Source organism: Phyllobates terribilis, unplaced genomic scaffold (genome assembly GCF_046119375.1).
Source record: "Phyllobates terribilis strain yellow unplaced genomic scaffold, ASM4611937v1 Scaffold_9__5_contigs__length_417890890, whole genome shotgun sequence".
NCBI classification, from domain to species: domain Eukaryota; kingdom Metazoa; phylum Chordata; class Amphibia; order Anura; family Dendrobatidae; genus Phyllobates; species Phyllobates terribilis.
The window spans coordinates 138,019,726-138,043,139 of record NW_027362769.1 but is presented as its reverse complement, the minus strand read 5'-3'; the positions used below and the strand labels follow the sequence as shown (position 1 = coordinate 138,043,139).

General features: G+C 40.3%; 1 protein-coding gene across 5 annotated transcripts in view; it reads right to left on the bottom strand.

The window, feature by feature from the left end:
* Nucleotides 1–801: 801 nt before the first annotated feature.
* KCNH7 (potassium voltage-gated channel subfamily H member 7) overlaps nucleotides 802–23,414 on the bottom strand; it is a 513,596-nt gene continuing 490,983 nt past the window's right edge. For all 5 annotated transcript variants that reach the window (XM_073647046.1, XM_073647048.1, XM_073647050.1 and 2 more), the window contains 3 exons: nucleotides 19,739–19,907; nucleotides 7,668–7,860; nucleotides 802–6,190 (listed from right to left, as the gene is read on the bottom strand). In XM_073647046.1, the coding sequence (XP_073503147.1) occupies nucleotides 5,918–6,190; nucleotides 7,668–7,860; nucleotides 19,739–19,907 (635 nt within the window). In that variant the 3' untranslated portion in view covers nucleotides 802–5,917. The remainder of the gene's footprint in view (nucleotides 6,191–7,667; nucleotides 7,861–19,738; nucleotides 19,908–23,414) is intronic.

Below are 23,414 nucleotides of genomic sequence, written 5' to 3'. Positions count from 1 at the left end.
GATGGAGCGATGTCAAATATTTATGGGGAACTGAGGAAATTCTCCAAATATGACAGTTTCAAATATCTTGGTAGTTTATCGGCTGATAAAAGGGAATGTGTGTCCTTATATGGGACACTGCTCTTGTGCAAAATTATATTGAAAATCTCGATATAGATGAAACTTTCTCTGTCCAGAGCTGATTGAATCTCTTTATCCCAATTATTAAACCCAAATTAAATGAGTCTCTCATACAGGAATTAATCTGGGGCAGAAAACATGCTAGGATAAAGCAAGAACATCTCCTCAAGCAGTGGTGGACACAGACAGAAGAGGGCACCTGTGCAAGAAAACTGCATGGGAACTTTACAGTCCAACAGTTCCTCATAATGCACAATTCCACCTACTTTGAAGGTGGCAGTGGCCTCCTCCTGGTCCTGCACCAATGATACAACCGCCCCTGTTCTAAAGGCTGATGCTGAATGGGGACTGGTTCTTTCTTTTTTTCTAGGGGAAATTATCAAACATGTGAAGGCTGAACTATCTGAGTCCATAATCAATTTTTAGACACTGAACAAGTATTGAACTGTATGGATAAGTCATGACTACTGATGAGCGAGCATGCTCGTTACTTGAGATTTATGAGCATGCTCGGGTGTTTTCTGAGTATCTTCAGCGTGCTCGGGTGTTATGCTTAAGTCACTCTGTGCGTATGATTTACGACTGTTTGTCAGTTTTAATACATGTGAGGAATGCCTATTTCTTAGGCATTCCTCACATGTATTAAGCTGTCAAACAGTCGCAAATCATGCACACGGAGTGGCTCAAACATAACACCCGAGCACGCTGAAGATACTCGCCGAGCACCAAAGCATGCTCGCCGAAAGGGTTAACAGAACATGCTCACTCATCACTAGTCATGACCTATCTCCAAATTCCATAATGAGAGTTTGTAATGTTTTAAGAAATATTTAGGAGGTTTATAAAGTTTTTGGGTTTTGGATTTTGCACCTTTGGGGAATAATTATTGCTTTTTTTGGAATCAAATGTTGGGTGGTGGAAAAATATGGTAATCACAGGTGTGAATGTAATGATCATTATTGTAACTAATTTTCAACTCTGCAAAGCATGAGTAATATAGGAAAGATTTTGTGGGTAGAACAGAACAACGGATAGAAAGGATAGGTTAAGGATTAGTAAACATGAGGTTATCCATTTTTGCACTCCCAAAGGGCAAAAAGACACAATCTAGAATTATTTTTAAAGGGTTTACGGAACAGAATAATTGAGAGCGCAAAATTGGCAACATTACTTAGACGCAATGGAAGAATGTAGTAAGGATGTAGCGAGAGCTGTGATAAGTTGCAATTGAATGTTGTACACACAGTTTCGTTAAAAAAAAAGGTTTGGGATATAATTAATGTTTTATGGATCATCAAAAAAATGTCCGTAATGGCCAAACAACGATGTAATCAATTTCCTGAATTCAGCAGCCGTCCTCTAGTGACTCCTAAATAAAATTCCCACCTATCTGTGCAGGTAATTATTCCGATCACAATAGCAATGTTTGCTTACTCTGGCATACACAGCACATTTGTAAAAGGATATTCTTGTATCTAGGCTCCTCTCTTCCGTACGTTCCCTCCGGTGCAGTTCATCTGTATGCAAATACTCAAGACGTATTCTCCAGTCCTATAATTAACACTGGAAAATGTTCCGGAAACCTATTAATTGCCCTTGGGACCAAAAATACAGGAAAACTGAGACTAGTCAATCACCCGACGTAGCCCAACGCACTGTACCAAGCTCTGCAACAGAATTTTGATTTTTATGCCTGGTTTGTTGTAAAGATTTTTGCTCGTCCATCGCTTTGATCATATTTTTAATAGTTCTATAGATATGCACATAGATGTAATTTTAAATCCAGAATCAAAAATTAATATAGATTTTTTTTTCACTGCACTGTGTCCCTCTTTTTTCACACTCAAAAAAATCCCATGCAATAAGAGTAAAGGTTTGATTGACATGCCCAAAATGCAGACCCAAAAATACTTTAAAGGAAAAGCCCATAGATTACACTGGGGTTGTGCCATGAAAAACAAATCCTTTCTATATGCCCTATACAGTCATATAACCAGAACAGAACAACGCTAATTAAGAGAGGTCATTGCTCTGGTAGTTCATCAATTTTGGGAATGGCCACGAAAGCCATGGGGTGGCTTGATGCAGCAACCTTTAAGAACTATTTGCGCTGAGGCTTGGATTTTTAGAAATGTTTTCTAAAGAGCAAATGAGAAATTCTCCTTATTCTTCATGTTGTAAAGCCACATAAAGTGGTGAAAATAAGTATTTGATACACTGTTGTAGGTTTTTCCACCAGCAAAGAATGAAGAGGTCTGTAATTTTTATCGTAGGTACACTTCCCTTGTGAGACAGAATCTAAAACAAAGTCCATAAAATCACATTGTATAATTTTTATATAATTAAATAGCATTTTATTGCATGAAATAAGTATTTGATCACCTACCAACCAGCAAGAATTCTGTCTCTCACAGACCTGTTAGTTTTTCTTTAAGAAGCCCTCCTACTCTACACTCATTACCTGTATTAATTGCACCTTTTTTAACTCATTACCTGTGTAAAAGACACCTGTCCACACACTCAATCAACCACACTCCAACCTCTCCACCATGGCCAAGACCAAAGAAGTGTCTAAGGACACCAAGGACAAAATTGTAGACCTGCACAAGGCTGGGATGGGCTACAGTACAATAGGCAAGCAGCTTGGTGAGAAGGCAACTGTTGGCACAATTGTTAGAAAATGGAAGAAACACAAGATGACTGTCAATCTTCCTCGGTCTGGGGCTCCATGCAAGATCTCGCCTCGTGGGGTAAGGATGATTCTGAGAAAGGTCAGGAATCAGCTCAGAACTATACAGGACCTGGTCAATGACCTGAAGAGAGCTGGGACCACAGTCTCAAACATTACTGTTAGTAACACACTACGCTGTCATGGATTAAAGTCCTGCAGGGCATGCAAGGCCCCCCTGCTCACGCCAGCACATGTCCAGGCCCATTTGAAGTTCGCCAATGATCATCTAGATGATCCAGAGGAGGCATAGAAGAAGGTCATCTGGTCTGATGAGACCAAAATAAAACTTTTTGGTATCAACTCCACTCGCCGTGTTTGGAGGAAGAAGAAGGATGTGTACAACCCCAAGAACACCGTCCCAACCGTGAAGCATGGTGGGGAAAACATCATACATTGGGGGTGCTTTTCTGCAAAGGGGACAGGATGACCGCACCGTATTGAAGGGAGGATATATGAGGTCATGTATCGCAAGATTTTGGACAACAACCTCCTTCCCTTAGTAAGAGCATTAAAGATGGGTCATGGCTGGGTCTTCCAGTATGACAATGACCCGAAACACACAGCCAGGGCAACTTTGGAATGGCTCCAGAAGAAGCATTTCAAGGTCCTGCATTGGCCTAGCCAGTCTTCAGACCTGAACCCAAAAGAAAATCTTTGGAGAGAGCTGAAACTCAATGTTACCCAGCAACAGCCCGAAAACATGAAAGATCTGGCGAAGATCTGTATGGAGGAGTGGCCCAAAATCCCTGCTGCAATGTGTTCAAAATTGGTCAAGAACGGAAACGTCTGACCTCTGTTTTTCTATTGTATCAAATACTTATTCCTTGCAATAAAATGCAAATTAGTTATGTAAAAAATCATACAATGTGATTCTCTGGATTTTATTTTTAGATTCTGTCTCTCACAGGTGAAGTGTACCTACAATAAAAATTACAGACGTCCCCATTCTTTGTAGGTGGGAAAACTTGCAAAATTGGCAGTGTATCAAATACTTATTTTCCCTATTGTACAAAATACCTCTCTGCAAACCCCCCTTAGCGATAGGTGTCCATGTTCAGCTTAGTGAAACGTTGACATGTTCTTCAGGAGGAGAGGGCACTAAGCTGCTTCCAAACTCCGAAGATTTGAAGACTTCCATGACCTGAGGTAGACAATCTGTAGCTTTTTAGAAAGAGAAGCCTATGGTGGTCCCAGTAGTTCTGCAGACACAGTTTGCCTTAGCTTTGTCTAGTTAATTCATAGACAACCTGTAGCTCTACCATGGGTAGGGATGAGTGGACCCATGGAAGTTCGGGTTCTGGTCTGAGCCTTTCAACAAACATCCGAGGAAAGTCCATGTTCAGCGTCTAGCACCTGACACTAACTGTTCGGTATGAACGCCAAACTTTTATGTTGGGGTTTGCTCATCTCTAATCATGGGACCTCCTTCTCCTACCATGCTTTACTGGTTTATACAATTCAATGGACTAGTAAGAAAGATACAGAGGTATAATCTACTCTACACAGCAGCAATGGGGACTGCATGCTTATTCTAAAGTGATTTTTTTAATTTTAACACCATGTTATTTTAGCCCCATTGTTCTATGATGATTATTTATATTATACAATTTTGTATTGGTTTATTTTTTTTTTTTTATAAGAAGTTACAAATAACCCTGTATAGACAAAAGTTAAGTGATAGAACTCGCACTACTTGTAGCCTCCACTAGGTGGAGCTTAAGAGTTTACTGCACACTACAAAGTTCTATTTACAAACAGTATGCAGTAAACTCTTCAACACCCCTTAGTGGTGGCTGCAGGATGACACAATATGAAAAATGGGCTTTATACACTAGATCTGTATCAGAAAATCTGAGCTTTAATGGCTATAAAGACATATCAAGAATATGATCTAAGCAGAGTAGATTAAAAAAGAATACTTTCAAAGGTGGATATTTGCTATCTCAATTTCAACTGAATATATTCCCCACATTTCAACACAATTTCTGCATAATTTCCTTATGCATTTTGCTTTTCCCCACCTTAAAAGGGACCTGAAACAAGCATGTGCAGTAAGGGGTAGCAGTCTCTTATACAGCACATTGTGATCAGGTAGCACTCCAAGGCTATGTTGACACTGTTCTTTGACGTGGATTTTACTGGCTGAAAATTTTGGAATGTTTTTTTTCCTTTACATGCTTTTTTTGTGCATATGGCATTTTTGGGTTAAATTTAGAGCATATTTGTAAGCTGAAAAACTCCAAGAATTGACAAGTTGCTTCTTTTTCCCAGGTGGAAAAAAAACAACACAATAGGAAGCTTATTCAAAAGTTATTTGAAGCATTTTTTTTCTCAAGAGGATTTTGGAGCATAATACATAAAAAAAAAACAACTCTGTGTGAACAAAGTTTTTTTTTTTAAGTTTCTCTTACATGGATTTTTCAGCCACGTAAGAGAAGCGTAAAATTATATTTTTGTGTGTGTTTTTTTTTATGCATTATTTTCACATGGAAAAAAAACAGCATCATTTGCACTAAAGATGCATTTTTTTCTATTGAAATAAATAGGAAGTTTTTGGAGCTTTTTTTCATGTGGATTTCAAAGCAGAATCTACTTCAAAATCCACATAAAAAAAAAAATAAATAAATGAAACAATCTGGAAGAATTCGACAGTGACTGACTCATGTCCAGTAGAACGTCTTCACGTGATAATATTACATCTCTGAGAAATAATTTAATATCATTCTTCATGCGATTAAAAAAAAAGACAAAAACAAAACTTCATAACATGCAAGTGTTAAAAAAAGGAAAAATAAAAAATATAAGGTGCCTTGTGATGCTGGCAGTTTTCTATTTAAGCATACAGTCTTTACATGATATTACATCATGACTTCTCAAACAAACAAACAAACGTACCTTTAGTAAGCTTCAGATGTATCAAAATATACAGTACTTTTGCATATTAGATATCCTTTTTTTTAACCCCTGAGTCAAGTAAAGAGGATTTTACATACAAAGAGGAAAACAGCCATTAAAAGCACTTACAATTTATTTGAAGGTACCTATAAAATGAACTTTTTTTTTGGATTATTTTCCAGGAAGACCAGGGTCAGATTCGTGCCTGTGCAGGGACATGTTGTTCCCTTTGTGGTGTGTGGAAGAATCTGGCAGAGATGTGTGTCTCATCGGGTTCAGATATGATGTGCATCGCCTCGGCTGTAACTCCAGCAGAGGAGATTGGTGCTCATGATCCAGCAGGGACGTCAGGTTGTCCTCAGATGTTGCATTTAGATGGATTACGCTAGGAATGGATTCTTTGGATTTTGGTTTGGGTTTTTCAAAGTCTACAAGTTCAGAGCTCTGTTAGATAAAAAATAAATAAATATACATGTTATAGAGAATCTGTCTGCAGGTTTTGCTATGTAATTTGAAAGCAGCACACTGTAGGGGCAGAGAGCCTGATTCCAGATATGCGTCACTTATTAAGCTGTGTGCTGTAGTTTCAATACAATCAGTGTTTTATCATCAGCAGATTACCACTATAGGACTAGGTCTCACGTGCAAGACAGTTCAGCTAATCTGTGTAACCCCACCCCCACTGGAAGCCGCCAATCAGAGGTGTTGGTTGGGGTTTATACACAGCTCAGCATTCATAGCACAGCTACATCTATAGCAGAGAAAACAAGGATTCTATCAAAACTGCATCAAGTAGCCCAGTGAGTGATACATCACTGGAATCAGGGTCTTTTTGAGGGACATCATGGTGTTTTCAGATTACATAGCAAAAACATGCCGACAGATTCCCTTTAATAGGTACATGTACCAATGCTCGCAAAGAGCAGAATTAATGTCAGATTTTGCACAAATAGCAACTTTTTATGCATGTTAAAGGGAATCTATCAACAGGTTTTTGCCACCTAGTCTGAGAGAAACATAATATAAGGGCAGAGATCCTGATTCCAGCAATGTGTCACTTACTGGGCTAGTTTGATAAAATCCCTGTTTTATCAGCAGGAGATTATCACTAGATGACTAATAAACCTGGTGCCAGGTGGTCAAGCATATATATGAGCTCTGTATAAACTCGTCTCCCACCACTGATTGGCAGTTTCTGCCGATACACAGTGTTCACAGAAAGCTGCCAATCAGTGGTGTGGGCGGGGTTATACAGAGCTGAGCATTCTGAGCACTGCTAGATCTGCAGCAGAGAAAATGGTGATTTTTTCAAAACTACACCAAGCGGCCCAGTAAGTGATACATCGCTGGAATCAGGGTATCTGTTAGAGGACTAGTAACCCTGCAACCAGGTTGTCCAGCACAGACATGAGCTCTGTATAACCCCACCTCCCAGCACTGATTAGCAGTTTTCTGCCTATGCACAGTGTTCACAGAAAGCAGCCAATCAGTGGTGTGTGCCGGGCTATACAGAGCTCAACATTCAGAGCACTGCTAGATCTGCAGCAGAGAAAATGGTGATTTTTTTTCAAAACTACACCAAGCAGCCCAGTAAGTGATACATCGCTGGAATCAAGGTCTCTGCACCTACGTCATGCTGCTCTCAGATGGGGTACCAAAATTAGTTCCGACCCTTTTAAATTGTTATTCCCAAGAGTAAAAGGTATCTATAGAACAGGTGATAACTTTCTGGACCAGTGATTCAGAGAACAGATCTCGGAATTGTCCCATCGGAACGAAGCGTTGGCCGGACATTTGCAGACCGCTCCATTCACTCTTATGGGGCTGATGAGCGCTGTACTAGAATATGTTCTTTTGCAATGTTCATACAGTTGGACACCTATCGTTAAGCATTTTCCACCTGTTACGGCTCTGTACTCGCCTGAGATGACGGTGTAAAGCTCCTGCCTGTCTTGATTGACGCACGAGGATGTTGACTCTGCGCCTGCCGGACCGCCGGCCTCTGATATTCAGAGTTGGCCGTCACCATGCTGTAGGCTGGAGGAACAAGGGATGGTGGTCTCTGCAGGAGCTGAAGAATCGCTTGGATGTCGGCAGTCATTTGTGATTCCAGCCTGTAATTATAAATTAACTCTAAATTATTCCACGTATTAAAAATCAACTTCAGCGTTCTTCTCAGCGAGCGCAGAAACCTGTCACATTCGAGCTCTTCTTCTTTTATCTTGGCCCAGATGTAATTAGAATAGAACTAACAGGGAGATGTGAGAGATGACTGCTGTGCCAATCTCAGGCTGTAAAAGGCAATGAGTAATAAGGTGGGAACATCGGCAGATCGTAATATTATATATTAGTAAATCAAACGCGTTAGTAAAGACATCCAGTGACGGACCTCCGATCCCACTACTCCCCTACAAACTATACAGCAATAGTGAATTCCTGCAACTGCCACTAGAGGGAGCTCACTGCAGGCAGATTTTACCAGCTTCCAATGAGTTCTATAGCAGGTACATTGATCCACATGCACTGATCTCCCCCTAGAGGTGGTTGCAGGTAGGCAATGTAGGGGATACAGGGGATTTTAAAGCTCTCTATGTGAAAACTAAACCTTCAAGTTTTGCTAACCATGTAAACTGAGTACACCCCTAAAGGCAGATATATACAGTTATATGAAAAAGTTTGGGCACCCCTATTAATCTTAAGCTTAATGTTTTATAAAAATTGGTGTTTTTGCAACAGCTATTTCAGTTTGATATATGTAATAACTGTTGGACACAGTAATGTTTCTGCCTTGAAATGAGGTTTATTGTACTAACAGAAAATGTGCAATCTGCATTCAAACAAAATTTGACAGGTGCATAAGTATGGGCACCCTTATCATTTTCTTGTTTTAAATACTCCTACCTACTTTTTACAGACTTACTAAAGCACTTTTTTTGGTTTTGTAACCTCATTGAGCTTTGAACTTCATAGCCAGGTGTATGCAATCATGAGAAAAGCTACTTAAAGTGGCCACTTGCAAGTTGTTCTCCTGTTTGAATCTCCTCTGAAGAGTGGCATCATGGGCTCCTCAAAACAACTGTCAAATGATCTGAAAACAAAGATTATTCAACATAGTTGTTCAGGGGAAGGATACAAAAAGCTGTCTCAGAGATTTAACCTGTCAGTTTCCACTGTGAGGAACATAGTAAGGAAATGGAAGAACACAGGGACAGTTCTTGTTAAGGCCAGAAGTGGCAGGCCAATAAAAACATCAGAAAGGCAGAGAAGAAGAATGATGAGATCAGTCAAGGACAATCCTCAGACCACCTCCAGAGAGCTGCAGCATCAACTTGCTGCAGATGGTGTCACTGTGCATCAGTCAACTATACAACGCACTTTGCACAAGGAGAAACTGTATGGGAGAGTGATGCGAAAGAAGCCGTTTCTGCAAGCACGCCACAAACAGAGTCGGCTGAGGTATGCAAAAGCACATTTGGAGAAGCCAATTTCTTTTTGGAAGAAGGTCCTGTGGACTGATGAAACCAAGACTGAGTTGTTTGGTCATACAAAAAGGTGTTATGCATGGTGGCAAAAAAACACAGCATTCCAAGAAAAACACTTGCTACCCACAGTAAAATTTGGTGGAGGTTCCATCATGCTTTGGGGCTGTGTGGCCAATGCCGGCACCGGGAATCTTGTTAAAGTTGAGGGACGCATGGATTCCACTCAGTATCAGCAGATTCTTGACAATAATGTTCAAGAATCAGTGACAAAGTTGAAGTTATGCAGGGGATGGATCTTTCAGCAAGACAATGATCCAAAACACCGCTCCAAATCTACTCAGGCATTCATGCAGAGGAACAATTACAATGTTCTGGAATGGCCATCCCAGTCCCCAGACCTGAATATCATTGAACATCTGTGGGATCATTTGAAGAGGGCTGTCCATGCTCGGCGACCATCAAACTTAACTGAACTGGAATTGTTTTGTAAAGAGGAATGGTCAAAAATACCTTCATCCAGGATCCAGGAACTCATTAAAAGCTACAGGAAGCGACTAGAGGCTGTTATTTTTGCAAAAGGAGGATCTACTAAATATTAATGTCACTTTTCTGGTGAGGTGCCCATACTTATGCACCTGTCAAATTTTGTTTGAATGCAGATTGCACATTTTCTATTAGTACAATAAACCTCATTTCAAGTCAGAAACATTACTGTGTCCAACAGTTATTACATATATCAAACTGAAATAGCTGTTGCAAAAACACCAATTTTTATAAAACATTAAGCTTAAGATTAATAGGGGTACCCAAACTTTTTCATATAACTGTATACAGTGCATTGTGAAAGTATTTGGCCCCCTTGAACTTTTCTACCTTTTGCCACATTTCTGGCTTCAAACATAAAGATATAAAATTCTAATTTTTGTGGAAGAAGCAACAACAAGTGGGACACAATCGTGAAGTGGAACGAAATTTATTGGATATTTTAAACTTTTTTAACAAATTAAAAACTGAAAAGTGGGGCGTGCAATATTATTCGGCCCCCTTGAGTTAGTACTTTGTAGCGCCACCTTTGCTGTGATAACAGCTGCAAGTCGCTTGGGGTATGTCTCTATCAGTTTTGCACATCGAGAGGCTGAAATTCTTGCCCATTAGTCCTTGTAAAACAGCTCGAGCTCATTGAGGTTGGATGGGAGGGCGTTTGTGAACAGCAGTTTTCAGCTCTTTCCACAGATTCTCGATTGGATTCAGGTCTGGACTTTGACTTGGCCATTCTAACACCTGGATACGTTTATTTTTGAACCATTCCATTGTAGATTTTGCTTTATGTTTCGGATCATTGTCTTGTTGGAAGATAAATCTCCGTCCCAGTCTCAGGTCTTTTGCAGACTCCAACAGGTATTCTTCCAGAAGGGTCCTGTATTTGGCTCCATCCATCTTCCCATCAATTTTAACCATCTTCCCTGTCCCCGCTGAAGAAAAGCAGGCCCAAACCATGATGCTGCCACCGCCATGTTTGACAGTGGGGATGGTGTTTTGAGGGTGATGAGCTGTGTTGCTTTTACGCCAAACATATTGTTTTGCATTGTGGCCAAAAAGTTTGATTTTGGTTTCATCTGACCAGAGCACCTTATTCCACATGTTTCGTATGTCTCCCAGGTGGCTTGTGGCAAACCTCAAACGAGACTTTTTATGGATATCTTTGAGAAATAGCTTTCTTCTTGCCATTCCTCCATAAAGGCCAGATTTGTGCAGTGTATGACTGATTGTTGTCCTATGGACAGACTCTCCCACCTCAGCTGTAGATCTCTGCAGTTCATCCAGAGTGATCATGGGCCTTTTGGCTGCATCTCTGATCAGTCTTCTCCTTGTTTGAGATGAAAGTTTAGAGGGACAGCCGGGTCTTGGTAGATTTGCAGTGGTCTGATACTCCTTTCATTACAATATGATCGTTTGCACACTGCTCCTTGAGATGTTTAAAACTTGGGAAATCTTTTTGTATCCAAATTCGGCTTTAAACTTTGCCACAACAGTATCTCGGCGCTGCCTGGTGTGTTCCTTGGTCTTCATGATGCTCTCTGCCCTTGAAACAGAACCCTGAGACTATCACAGAGCAGGTGCATTTATACCGAGACCTGATTACACACAGGTGGATTCTACTTATCATTACCAGTCATTTAGGAGAACATTGGATCATTCAGAGATCCTCACTGAACTTCTGGAGGGAGTCTGCTGCACTGAAAGTAAAGGGGCCCAATAATATTGCACGCCCCACTTTTCAGTTTTTATTTTTTTAAAAAAGTTTCAAATATCCAAAAAATTTCGTTTCACTTCACGATTGTGTCCCACTTGTTGTTGATTCTTCCCCCAAAAATTTGAATTTTATGTCTTTATGTTTGAAGCCAGAAATGTGGCAAAAGGTAGAAAAGTTCAAGGGGGCCAAATACTTTCACAATGCACTGTACATACTGAATGCATACTTTATTCTTATAGGAGAATGAGAGTTGGGTGGTTCTTAGAACCTTATCAATCCTTGTATTTTGGTTCAAGTAAAAATACAAATGACATATACTATAGCTGCATGTGACAAGGCTCATTAAAGCGTCGATATTGACTTTTACGATTGCTACTTCCAATAGGTGGCGCTAGAGTTCTAGGTCTCTTCTTCTCTGAAGAGACAATTTTCATATTTAATTTCCCAGGTGAGCATTGCAAGACTTAAAAGTCTCCTCACATTGGCATGCCAGGCTTGGCATGTCACGCTCCACAAGGAGCGGTCAGAGACATCCCGGTCAGAGACATCCCGATCAGATGTCTCTCACCCAGCCAAACCAGATCTCACACTTTGCACTGATGAGGGGCAGTACCCTGAAACACAGTGTCTGTAAATTGAGATTCTGGTTATGCTTTTATCCTAAATCATGTGGCACGGCTCATTAAAGGGTCGATATTGACTTTTAGGATTGCTACTTCCCATAGGTGGCATTAGAGTTTTAGTCCTCTTCCTCTCTGAAGAGGCAATGTGCATATTTATTTTCCCAGAGGAGAATTGCAAGGCTTAAAAACCTCCTCACAATGGCATGCCAGGCTTGGCATGTCACTCTCCACAAGGCGAAATGCTACACCATATACTATAGAGACATGCTAGCAAAACCCTCGACAGGCTGCAACACAAATAACAGCCACTGGGTGGACACACACACATAGACACCCACAGCATAAACAACTCCAGACAGAGTATCACAAAATCATGTTTTATTTGTTTTCCAAAATCTAGTCACTTTGCGCCATTCATCTCAGGATAGTTTGAGTCAAAAGAAAAAGTAAGAAAGGACATATCCATAGTCTACTTTTTAGAAAACTTTTTGGTTAGACGGATCCTCCAATATTAAGTGCTATTACTGGGGTAATGAAGCATTGCATGGGACTGAAGTTGAGCGAATTTCCCAAAATTCTATTTAGGCAGATTTGCTAATTTTAGGGGGAAATTTAATTTGGATAAAATAAATTTGATGCAAATTGGATCGGCCAGGAAGGGATTGAAAAAAAATGTATGCTCACATCTCCTCAGCCCTCCCCGTATTGCCCCTGCTTCCACTGATCCTCCGAATGGCTCTTTTATCTTCTAGATTTGTTTTTGGCCTTGGGTCTTCCATTCACTATCCCCTATGTCATCACATAGGTCATTGATGTGTATGGTGTTACATGCACTCACATGGGCACAACTCACATCTTTCATGTGTGCTACACTCCGCGAGACTGTGTGTGGCCTAATAAAAGGACGACCCGGCCATAAGTGGCTGTCGGTCCGGCACGGAGATGGAAGAGTCGATCAGAGGACTAGTCATAGAGAGGACCGAGGTAAAGTAAGTAGAAGATTTTTGTAACCCCTTCCTGGATCTCTACTGCTCGCTATACTTGTCCGAAGAGAATCACAAAAAAATAGGATTTAGGTGAATCCGAATTTTTTGTAAAATTTGAGAATTTGATTGGTTCATCAACTCTACATGGAAGTCATTGAAAAAAAAAATGGGTTTCACATGAAACCCAGATAAAAAGGCTTTTTTTGTATTTTAGCTTGAAGAGGATTGTTTGCAACTCTGCATGCATCTATATACTTCTATAGGCACTTTAAAGGCTGCCATTAGTGGTCTTCTCTGCAAGCATCTATTTCTCGCAACAAAGTACAATAACGTTCATGAAAAATACCAGAAAATTATCAACAATTTATATATATAATTATTTTTTTCTTCACTTTGCTATTATAATAATAATAATAATAATAATGATGGTGAATACTCAAGCTGCAGAGTATTCCATGTACTCACTGAGTGTTCCTCAAACTACCAGCAGAGGGCGCACATGCACAATACTTTATTCTATTTCCATCTCTAGCCATTAATAGATTTATTTGCTTCAGGAATAAGAAGCTGCAGGTTTCTGCTGTACGGATTTAGTTATAAATATCACCAAACTTAGGATTTCAGACTTTAGTAAATGTCTGAATTTCAGATGGTATAAGAACAAAAGTGCAAATTAAAAAAAACACAACCCAGAATGCTTGAAAATAATAAAAATAAAGTATGGATAGTTTAGAAAAAAAAAACTGGACACAGTGCCTGGCACTGGAGTTTGCCCTGATGACAGACCCCCCCACTAATGTTCATATAACACCAATTCCAAAAAAGTTAGGATGCTGTGTAAAATGTAAAGAAAACAAGAATGTAATGATATAGAAATCTCTTATAGCCATACAACATAGATCAGAAACTAAACGTTGGACATTTTTCCATTTCAATTGAAAAAAATAATTAATTAAAAAATTCATAGCAGCAAGACTAAAAAAAGTGAGGAGAGGGTTAACAAAACACTGGAAAAGTAAGAGGAACTCATGAAAAACAACTGGAGGGTTAATTTCCAACTAAGTCACATGACTGTGTATAAAAAGAGCATGTTAGAGAGGCAGAGTCTCTCCGAAGCAAAGATGGTCAGAGGTCACCAATCTGTGAACAACTAAGTCTAAAAAGCATAAAAGTGCAAAACTTTGAATATCCCACCATCTACAGTACATAATATCAAAGGTTTCAGAGATTCTGGAGATATCCATATACACAAGGGACAAGGTCGATGGTCAATATTGGATGCTTTTGATGTATGGTCCGTGAGGTGGAACTGCATTAATAAAAGTATGATTCAGTCATACAGATCACTTAATGAGCTAAGGAATACTTCCAGAATTCATTGTCTGTGATCATGGTTCTCTGTGCAGTCCACAAATGCAAGATAATGCTGTAATATGCAAAGAAAAAGCCATACAGTGGGTACGGAAAGTATTCAGACCCCTTTAAATGTTTCACTCTTTGTTTCATTGCAGCCATTTGGTAAAGAAAAGAATTTCTGCATTACTCAAGGTTCCTAAGAGCACATTGGCCTCCATAATCCTTAAATGGAAGAAGTTTGGGACCACCAGAAGTCTTCCTAGACCTGGCTGTCCAGCCAAACTGAGCAATTGTGGGAGAAGAGCCTTGGTGAGGGGTAAAGAAGAACCCAAAGATCACTGTGGCTGAGCTCCAGAGATGCAGTAGGGAGATGGGAGAAAGTTCCACAAAGTTAACTATCACTGCAGCCCTCCACCAGTCGGGCCTTTATGGCAGAGTGGCCCGATGGAAGCCTCTCCTCAGCGCAAGACATATGAAAGCCCGCATAGAGTTTGCTCAAAAACGCATGAAGGAATTTCAGACTATGAGAAATAAGATTCTCTGGTCTGATGAGACGAAGATAGAATTTTTTGGTGATAATTCTATGCGATGTGTGGAGAAAACCAGGCACTGCTCATCTGCCCAATACAACCCCAACAGTGAAACATGGTGGTGGCAGCATCATGCTATGGGGGTGCCTTTAAGCTGCAGGGACAGGACGACTGGTTGCAATTGAAGGAAACATGAAAGCGGCCAAGTACAGAGATGTCCAGGATGAAAACCTCTTCCAGAGTGCTCTGGACCTCAGACATGGCCGAAGCTTTACCTTCCACCAAGACAATGACCCTAAGCACACAGCTAAATTAACAAAGGAGTGGCTTCAGAACAACTCTGTGACCATTCTCGACTGGCTCAGCCAGAGCCCTGACCTAAACTCAATTGAGCGTCTCTGGAGACACCTGAAAATGGCTGTCCACCAACATTCATCATCCAACCTGACGGAACTGGAGTGTCCTTTGTACTCAAGAGGAGAGGGACCATCCAGATTGTTATCGAGGAGAGGGACCATCCAGCTTGTTATTGAGGAGTGGGACTATTCAGCTTGTTATTGAGGAGAGGGACCAGCCAGCTAGTTATCGAGGAGTGAAACTATCCAGCTTGTTATTGAGGAGAGAGACCATCCAGCTTGTTATCGAGGAGAGGGACTATCCAGCTTGTTATCGAGGAGAGGGACCATCCAGCTTGTTATCAAGGAGTGGGACTATCCAGCTTGTTATCAAGGAGATGGGCCATCCAGCTTGTTATCGAGGAGAGGGACTATACAGCTTGTTATCGAGGAGAGGGACAATCCAGCTTGTTATTGAGGAAAGGGACTATACAGCTTGTTATCAAGGAGAGGAACCATCCAGCTTGTTATTGAGGAAAGGGACCATCCAGCTTGTTATTGAGGAGTGGGACTATCCTGCTTGTTATTAAGGAGTGTGACCAGCCAGCTTGTTATTGAGGAGAGGCACTATACAGCTTGTTATCAAGGACGGGACCATCCAGCTTGTTATCGAGGAGAGGGACTATACAGCTTGTTATCGAGGAGAGGGACCATCCAGCTTATTATTGAGGAGAGGGACCATCCAGCTTGTTATCAAGGAGTGGGACTATCCAGCTTGTTATCGAGGAGAGGGGCCATCCAGATTGTTATCGAGGAGTGGAACTACCCAGCTTGTTATCGAGTAAAGGGACCATCCAGCTTTTTATCGAGGAGAGGGACTATACAGCTTGTTATCAAGGAGAGGGACCATCCAGCTTGTTATTGAGGAGTGGGACTATCCAGCTTGCTATCAAGGAGAGTGACCAGCCAGCTTGTTATTGAGGAGAGGGACTATACAGCTTGTTATCAAGGACGGGACCATCCAGCTTGTTATCGAGGAGAGGGACCATCCAGCTTCTTATTGTGGAGAGGGACCATCCAGCTTGTTATTGAGGAGAGGGACTATACAGCTTGTTATCGAGGAGAGTGACCATCTAGCTTGTTATCGAGGAGAGGGACCATCCAGCTTGCTATTGAGGAAAGGGACCATCCAGCTTGTTATCAGCAGCTTGTTCATAGTTCTCCTCATTTCTGATAGTATTGGATTGCATTCCTGCCTATGGTAGGAGCAGCTTACACATGAAAGGCGCTATCACGGCTATGCATTATATAGAGGTGTTAGAACAACATTTGCTCCATCCAGACAATGTTTGTTTCAGCGAAGACCTTGTATATTTCAGTAAAACAATGCTAAACCAGATACTGCATCCATCACAGCAGCTTGACTTCATAGAAGAAGAGTTCTGGTGATGAACCGGCCGTCAGCTGTCCAGACTAATAGAAAACTAATAGAAAACATTTGGCGCATAATGAAATTAAAAATTTCGGCAAAGACCCCAGACATAGGAGCAGCGAGAATCCGACATCAGACAAAAATGGGACAACATTCCTCTCCCAAAACTCCAGCAATTGTCTCCTCACTTCCCAGACGTTTACAGACTGTAGTAAAAAGAAGAGGGGAGGCTACACAATGGTAGATACGGCTCTGTCCCAATTATTTTGAGACATGTTACTGCCATCGATTTCTAAATAAGTTATTTTTCTTTCACACAAAATGAAAAAATGTCCAACGCTCAACTTCAGATCTGTTCATTCCACACAATGTCCAGACTTTTTTTTTGGAATTGAGATTTTATATTGTATCCCAGACAACCCCTTTAAAGAAAAGAAACCTCAGCCCTGCGATATCTTTAGTCACCCGCATGAAACAAAGTAAATGAGTCAGATGCAAGTCAGCATAGTAATGCCATATAATATATAATATCATTATTAATAGTATGGAGAATATTAAAAACCCATAACAGATAACATGAAATATTTCCAGAAGTTCCGTTATGAATGAGAAAAGTAATTCCGTTTCTTAGAAGAAGGTTCAGGCAATTTATTCTAAATGCAATTATTTCTGCAGTTATCATCTGAGGCAGAAAATCTAAGGTGACATTGTCCCATTTTCTCCCCCTTACGCCACTTTGAGCTAATCTTTCATGTATATGACATTCTTCGCCTCTTTTTTTTATCGATTTCATAAATAAAGGCTCAAGGCGGCCATAGAGGCTTGTGGCCAAATCTAGCAGGGTGGTAGAGCACATATTCACATGGAACATTAGTCATTAACAAGGCAAAGCCCCCTGAGCTCATCACGCAAAATACCGAAGATGGAAGCTGCTCAGCAGGACATTGCAGAAAAAATGTGACTGTTGTAGAAAAAAAACATATGGACTGATAATAATAGACGGTAAGAGCCCAAGAACAAAGCCCAGACCCTGTACAGTACAGCACAAAGTCCCTATGGGACCCTTAGGCACTTCACATACCGCCATATGCTGCCTCTACGAGGCTCTGTATCCACCAACGCAATGCTCTTGGAGAGAATACTTCCATAATACTATGTGGCAATCAGTGGAGCATGATACGATTCTTTTCTCAAAGACTTAAAACATTTGGAAGCATTAGGCATCAAGTGAATATCCACTTTTTAATGCCAGATCATATGTAAATTAAAAAAAATAATATGCTGAATTATTTCACAACAAATCTTTACAGAAGTTGAAGCTCAGTTTTTTTTTTATACTAATTTCACAAATCCATTGTATAGTTATAGATCTAAATGGTAAAATTTTTGTTTGCCTTTAGCCACCACTAGGTGGAGCTAGAGAGGTTACTGAATATTGATTTATTATTGCATTCATGCAGGCATGCATTGTGCTCTTGTGCTCCCTCTAGTGGTGACTATGGGAAAAACAGATCAAATCAATATAAAGCTAGAGATTGATTTTTAGCACCACAGAAATTTAGACCTATTTGTAGAAAAAAAAATTGTGTACATATTCATTTTAAAGGTGTATTTTTTACATTATAAAGAACATGGAATGTAAGATTTTATTGAAGCATGGAAAAGTAAATGAAAATAAATTATTAATTAGATAGGTTTTGTATTGTTCAATAAAACTTAAGGATGATGTAGCCATACTTACCTTTAATTGTACTAAGGACTCCAACGAAAATAAAACTCAATACATTATTGTGCTTCAACCAACCACAGCCACTGGGTGGCCAAATATAGACAAATGACATAAACATCTCCTGACAGAGTATCGCAAATGGAAGTCAATCATCTTGCCCCACTCATCTCAGGACATGTTGAGTCAAGAGGAAAGGTATAGTAAAACTCCTAGCAATATGCATTAATCAGTGCTCAATACATTTGATTAGTGGTGTAGCATGGATTGCCAGTGCCTCAGGGCAAATGTTTGGCATCCCACTAATCTGTAGACTGTTCGCACTCCCCAAGTCCCTGCCATCAGTTCAGTATTGAACTCCTTACCCCTCACTAGCTGTGTTGTATTTTTAGAAATAATTATAATTTTCCCTTTCACCCTTTAGTTCATTTCTACTTTTTGCTAAAATCCGACATAAAATGTAAAAAATTTAAGTTATACTTTTTTTTACTTTATTTTTTTCCACTACATTTTTGTATTTATTACCCTAGCCCTAAAACTAATCCTAACCATAGCACTAGCCCTAACACTAGTCCAAAACTTAGCTGTAATCCAAACCCTAACCCTAAATCTAGATAGGGCTATAAAAATGATGTAAACGTGTAAAGTTTATTATAATGATATATATTTTTTTAATATAGGACCCTTAATTTTGGGACAGCACCCGCAGCAGGTCTCTGTCTCTCCTCTCACAGAATTACAATGGAGATGAAAGGTGGGGCAATATGGGAGACCACAGTGCAGCTTTTGTGATCTCATTTGCTGCCTATGCAGAGCACAGCAGTTAAAATGAGTAAATGAGTTTGTCATCAGCTGTTGTGTTCTCCATTGGCAGAGATCGAGATGACAAAGTTCACTTCATTATGCTAAGAGCTTTGTTAGCCCATTAAAAACTCATCTTTGCAGTGCTTTGTATGAAGATTCCGCAGCACAGACTGAGATGTCAAAGCAACCACTGGCTGTCATACCCACCTACATTACCAGATGCCGGGTGAGCATATCCTGCCCTCCTGGATGAGTTCAGGAAAATCTGCAGTCAAAATTTTGCACCGCAATTGGCCTGGGACAACCCCCGACTCTGACCCCCATAAGGCTCCACCACTGTATATGACTATACTGAATATGTACTTCTTTGCATATATACAGTTTTATACAAAAAGGAAATAGAATGCAAGTTTGTATGAAAATCAGAATTTGCTCTCTTATAGTCTTAGTTCTGCATCTCTTACCTGTTCATCTGCTCCTGCATCAGATCTAACCTGTGCTCCACTTCTCCGTACGTTGGGTCATTGTCGCCATCGCTCACTCCCCAGGCTGAGCTGTTCAGTGCGGCTTCGTTGGTTACACTCTGGTGTATCCTGCCACTTTCTCTCTCCCAGCATTTTGGACTTGCTATATCTGTCACAAAAGAAAATACACATTACTACCTTCATTCTGTCCTGGATAGATCATACTGGGGGTTATAGTTCCCAACTGTGATGACTATGTCTTCTAGAGCACTTTTCAATATTTTTAGCATTTTGTAAGGCATATACTAAAACACTACAATATAACGCATGTGCCCATTTAATGACTTGCTCTACTGCCTTAGACCAAAGTGCACCCATCATTTCATGTGACTGTTCCAAATGAGCGTTTATATAAGTGTACATGAGGAATAATAATATATCTGTCTTCTTCAGTTTTCCCCACTGCAGGCTCTCTTTCTATTTTCCAATTGTCTCTAAGCTAGTAGGTGGAAACTAGCTGTTATGATATCTCCCATACACAGCAGACACAGACATAAATGATTCCTTCTCTCATCTCTCTATCTAGCACATGTTCAGAAGCACCAGAAGCATCCAGGACAACTACTGAGCAGTGTAACTGGTAATACAGCTCTGGGGAGGGAAAAAACACCAGAACGCTGTAGCAGGATCTATCTGTGTCTCTCTTCCTCTTTCTCCTTACTCTGCTCCTCCCATTTTCTACCCTTCAATAGACTTTAATAGACAACTGTAATCTGACACCTCAGTGAGCTGGCTTTCATTTTAGCTAGTTTTTTAGAATAAATGATGTGTTCAAATGATGGGTGGAACAGAAGAAGTGGCTCATAAGTTGAGGAAGAAGCATATTTCTATGCTAAGATATATTACAAAGTTTATGTTATTCACTTGTACTACTGATTTATGCAAAAATTGCTTAAAGGACAGTGATCATTTAACTAGTTGTAGACTGGACATAGAATTAAAACATTCAGGAGATCTGTATATTATTCTGTAATAAAGTTCTAAAATGTCATTGCAGAGTAAGTTGCAAGCATAAGATTGTGCAGCTGCAGGAGCTAATAGCCATCCATCAGAAACAGCCGGACTCCCAAAGAGAAGGCAGAGGTGGTTTATTACCATCTCTGCCTTCCTGGTCGCTGTATATATAGTGATGGACACTTGCGATATATCCAGCATAGGAAGAGCTAAAAGTACTTTCTCCTCTGGACCCAGTGATCACGTGATTGGCAGGTGGCTGGGAGAGAGCAGGAGCTGAAGGAGTTAACATATCTAGATCAGCTGTGTTGTACAGCCAGGAGGCTGAATTAACAATGAATCTGGGTGTAATATACCAGCCCCAGTTACAGAGGACATACGATATAAAAATGCATTTAAATGTTGAAATACTCCCCAATGGTCTTTTATGACCTTAAGGGGGCATAATGTGTGAAAAAAGAATAAATAAAACAGAAAAAAAACAAAACAAAAGCAAATCGTTTTTACTAGCAGTATTTACCTGCTCAGATCTTCAGACCAAAATGCACTACCAGGGTGCAGCAGACCCAAATAAAGATGGTGGCTACTCAGGTGCAAAATACTGATGAGACAATCACTCACAACTAGTGATGAGCGAGTATGTTCGGTTTACCCTTTCGGCGAGTATGCTCGGGCGAGTACCGAGTATCTTCAGCGTACTCAGTGATATGTTTGAATGTCTTCCGTGTGCATGATTTGCGACTGTTTGACAGCTTTAATATATGTGAGGAATGCAAAAGAAACAAGCATTCCTCACATATATTAAAACTGTCAAACATTCGCAAATAATGCACATGGGAGACATTCAAACATATCACCGAGTATGCTGAAGATACTCGGTACTCGCCCGAGCATACTCGCCAAAAGGGTAAACCGAACATACTCGCTCATCACTACTCACAACTAGTGATGAGCGAGTATGTTCTGTTAACCCTTTCGCCGAGCACCGAGTATTTACAGCGTGCTCTGTGATAAGGTTAAATTGCTCCCATGTGCATGATTTGCGTCGGTTTGACAGCTTTAATACATGTGAGGAATGTGTAAGAAGCAGACATTACTCACATGTATTAAAGCTGTCAAAAAGTGGCAAATCATGCACACGGGAGTGATTCAAACATGTAAATGCTCAGTGCTCGCCCGAGTATACTCGGCGAAAGGGTTAACAAAACATACTCGCTCATCACTGCTCACAACCTATCATTTCATGGAGGGGGTGACTGCTTAGTATTTGAATTGCACACAAAAAGGCTTGTATAGGGCGCTGTTCACACTTGGGTAGTGCACAGTATCCGGCTTACAGCCTATTAGTTACACCCATACTGTTAGATTAGGCGGGCTGTCTGGTACTATCCAAGTGCACCCCATGGGAACAGACACCCCAGTTTACAATGCCAGCGCTGATGGGCCCGGCTGCACCCCGGAATAAAAAAGTGCAAAAATGCATATATATATAATATATCAGGTATTAGTCGATATTAGATTAGGCGGGCTTCCCGGTACTATCCAAGTGCACCCCATGAGTAAGTATTGTGCACCTGTGTAGCCGCCATCTTTATTTGGGTCTGCTGCACCCTGGTAGTGCATTTTGGTCTGAAGGTAAATACTGCTGATTATTTTGCTGAGTTTTTCTTTTTTTCGTTTTTACTAGCCCCAACGCCGTGAAATAAAAAAAATGTATCTGATAAATAGATAAAAATAATTATTACGGAAATGGGAACAAAATTGATAATGTATTTCAATGGTCATCTGAGGCCATAATTTTTTTTTAAAGAAATGGGAAAATATAAAAATTAGACCCCACGTCTTACGAAAAAAAAATTAAAATTATTTGAATATTTGAATGAGGAATAAAATTTTGAATTCTTAAAACCGCATGTACGAAGAAGAAGAAGAAGAAGAAAAAAGTGCCTGGTCAGAAATAGGAAAAACGGACCGGTCTTCTACTGGTTAAACTGGAAAGCTTCTTGGATAGGCAATAATTCAACCAACGTATGGGCGGTTTAAGATACTGTTATGCTCCAGTTAACACTTGTGCCAGGACATTTCCAATGTGCCCTCATATATTATCAGCTTGTTCCGGTGTCCTAATTCCTTCCGCTAGTATCTGGAGCAGACTGGATACATGCAGGAGCTGATTTCTTAGATGTCATCATAAATCTGCAGACAGTAGTATTTTAAAAAAATATTATTGATCTATAAAACTTCAATGCAGACGGCTGTGTACATCATGTAACTCCAGCCGGCTCTGCCATATTGTGTACGGGAAGGTCCCCAACTGATTGTCAGGTGTATTTATCACACTAATGGAAAGAGCCATCCATTCCAACCTATCTGGGTGTAAGGTTACAGCTTTGTTTCTTGGCTGTCACCATTATCTCAGATCAGATCATTAGATTCTTTGTTCGAGCCTAAAGACCATAGAAAGATCAAGTCCGAGTAACATCCATACACAAAGCTACAGTCGTCTGCAGAAAGAGGGCACCAGTGTACCCATCAGGGGACTTATTTGACTGAATAAGTAAGAGAAGCTCTAAGATGCTCTGAAAGGATGTTAAAGAGCAATGTCGTCAATAATCCCAGCACAGACAGCAGCATTGCTTAGAGAATATTTCTTATAGGATCT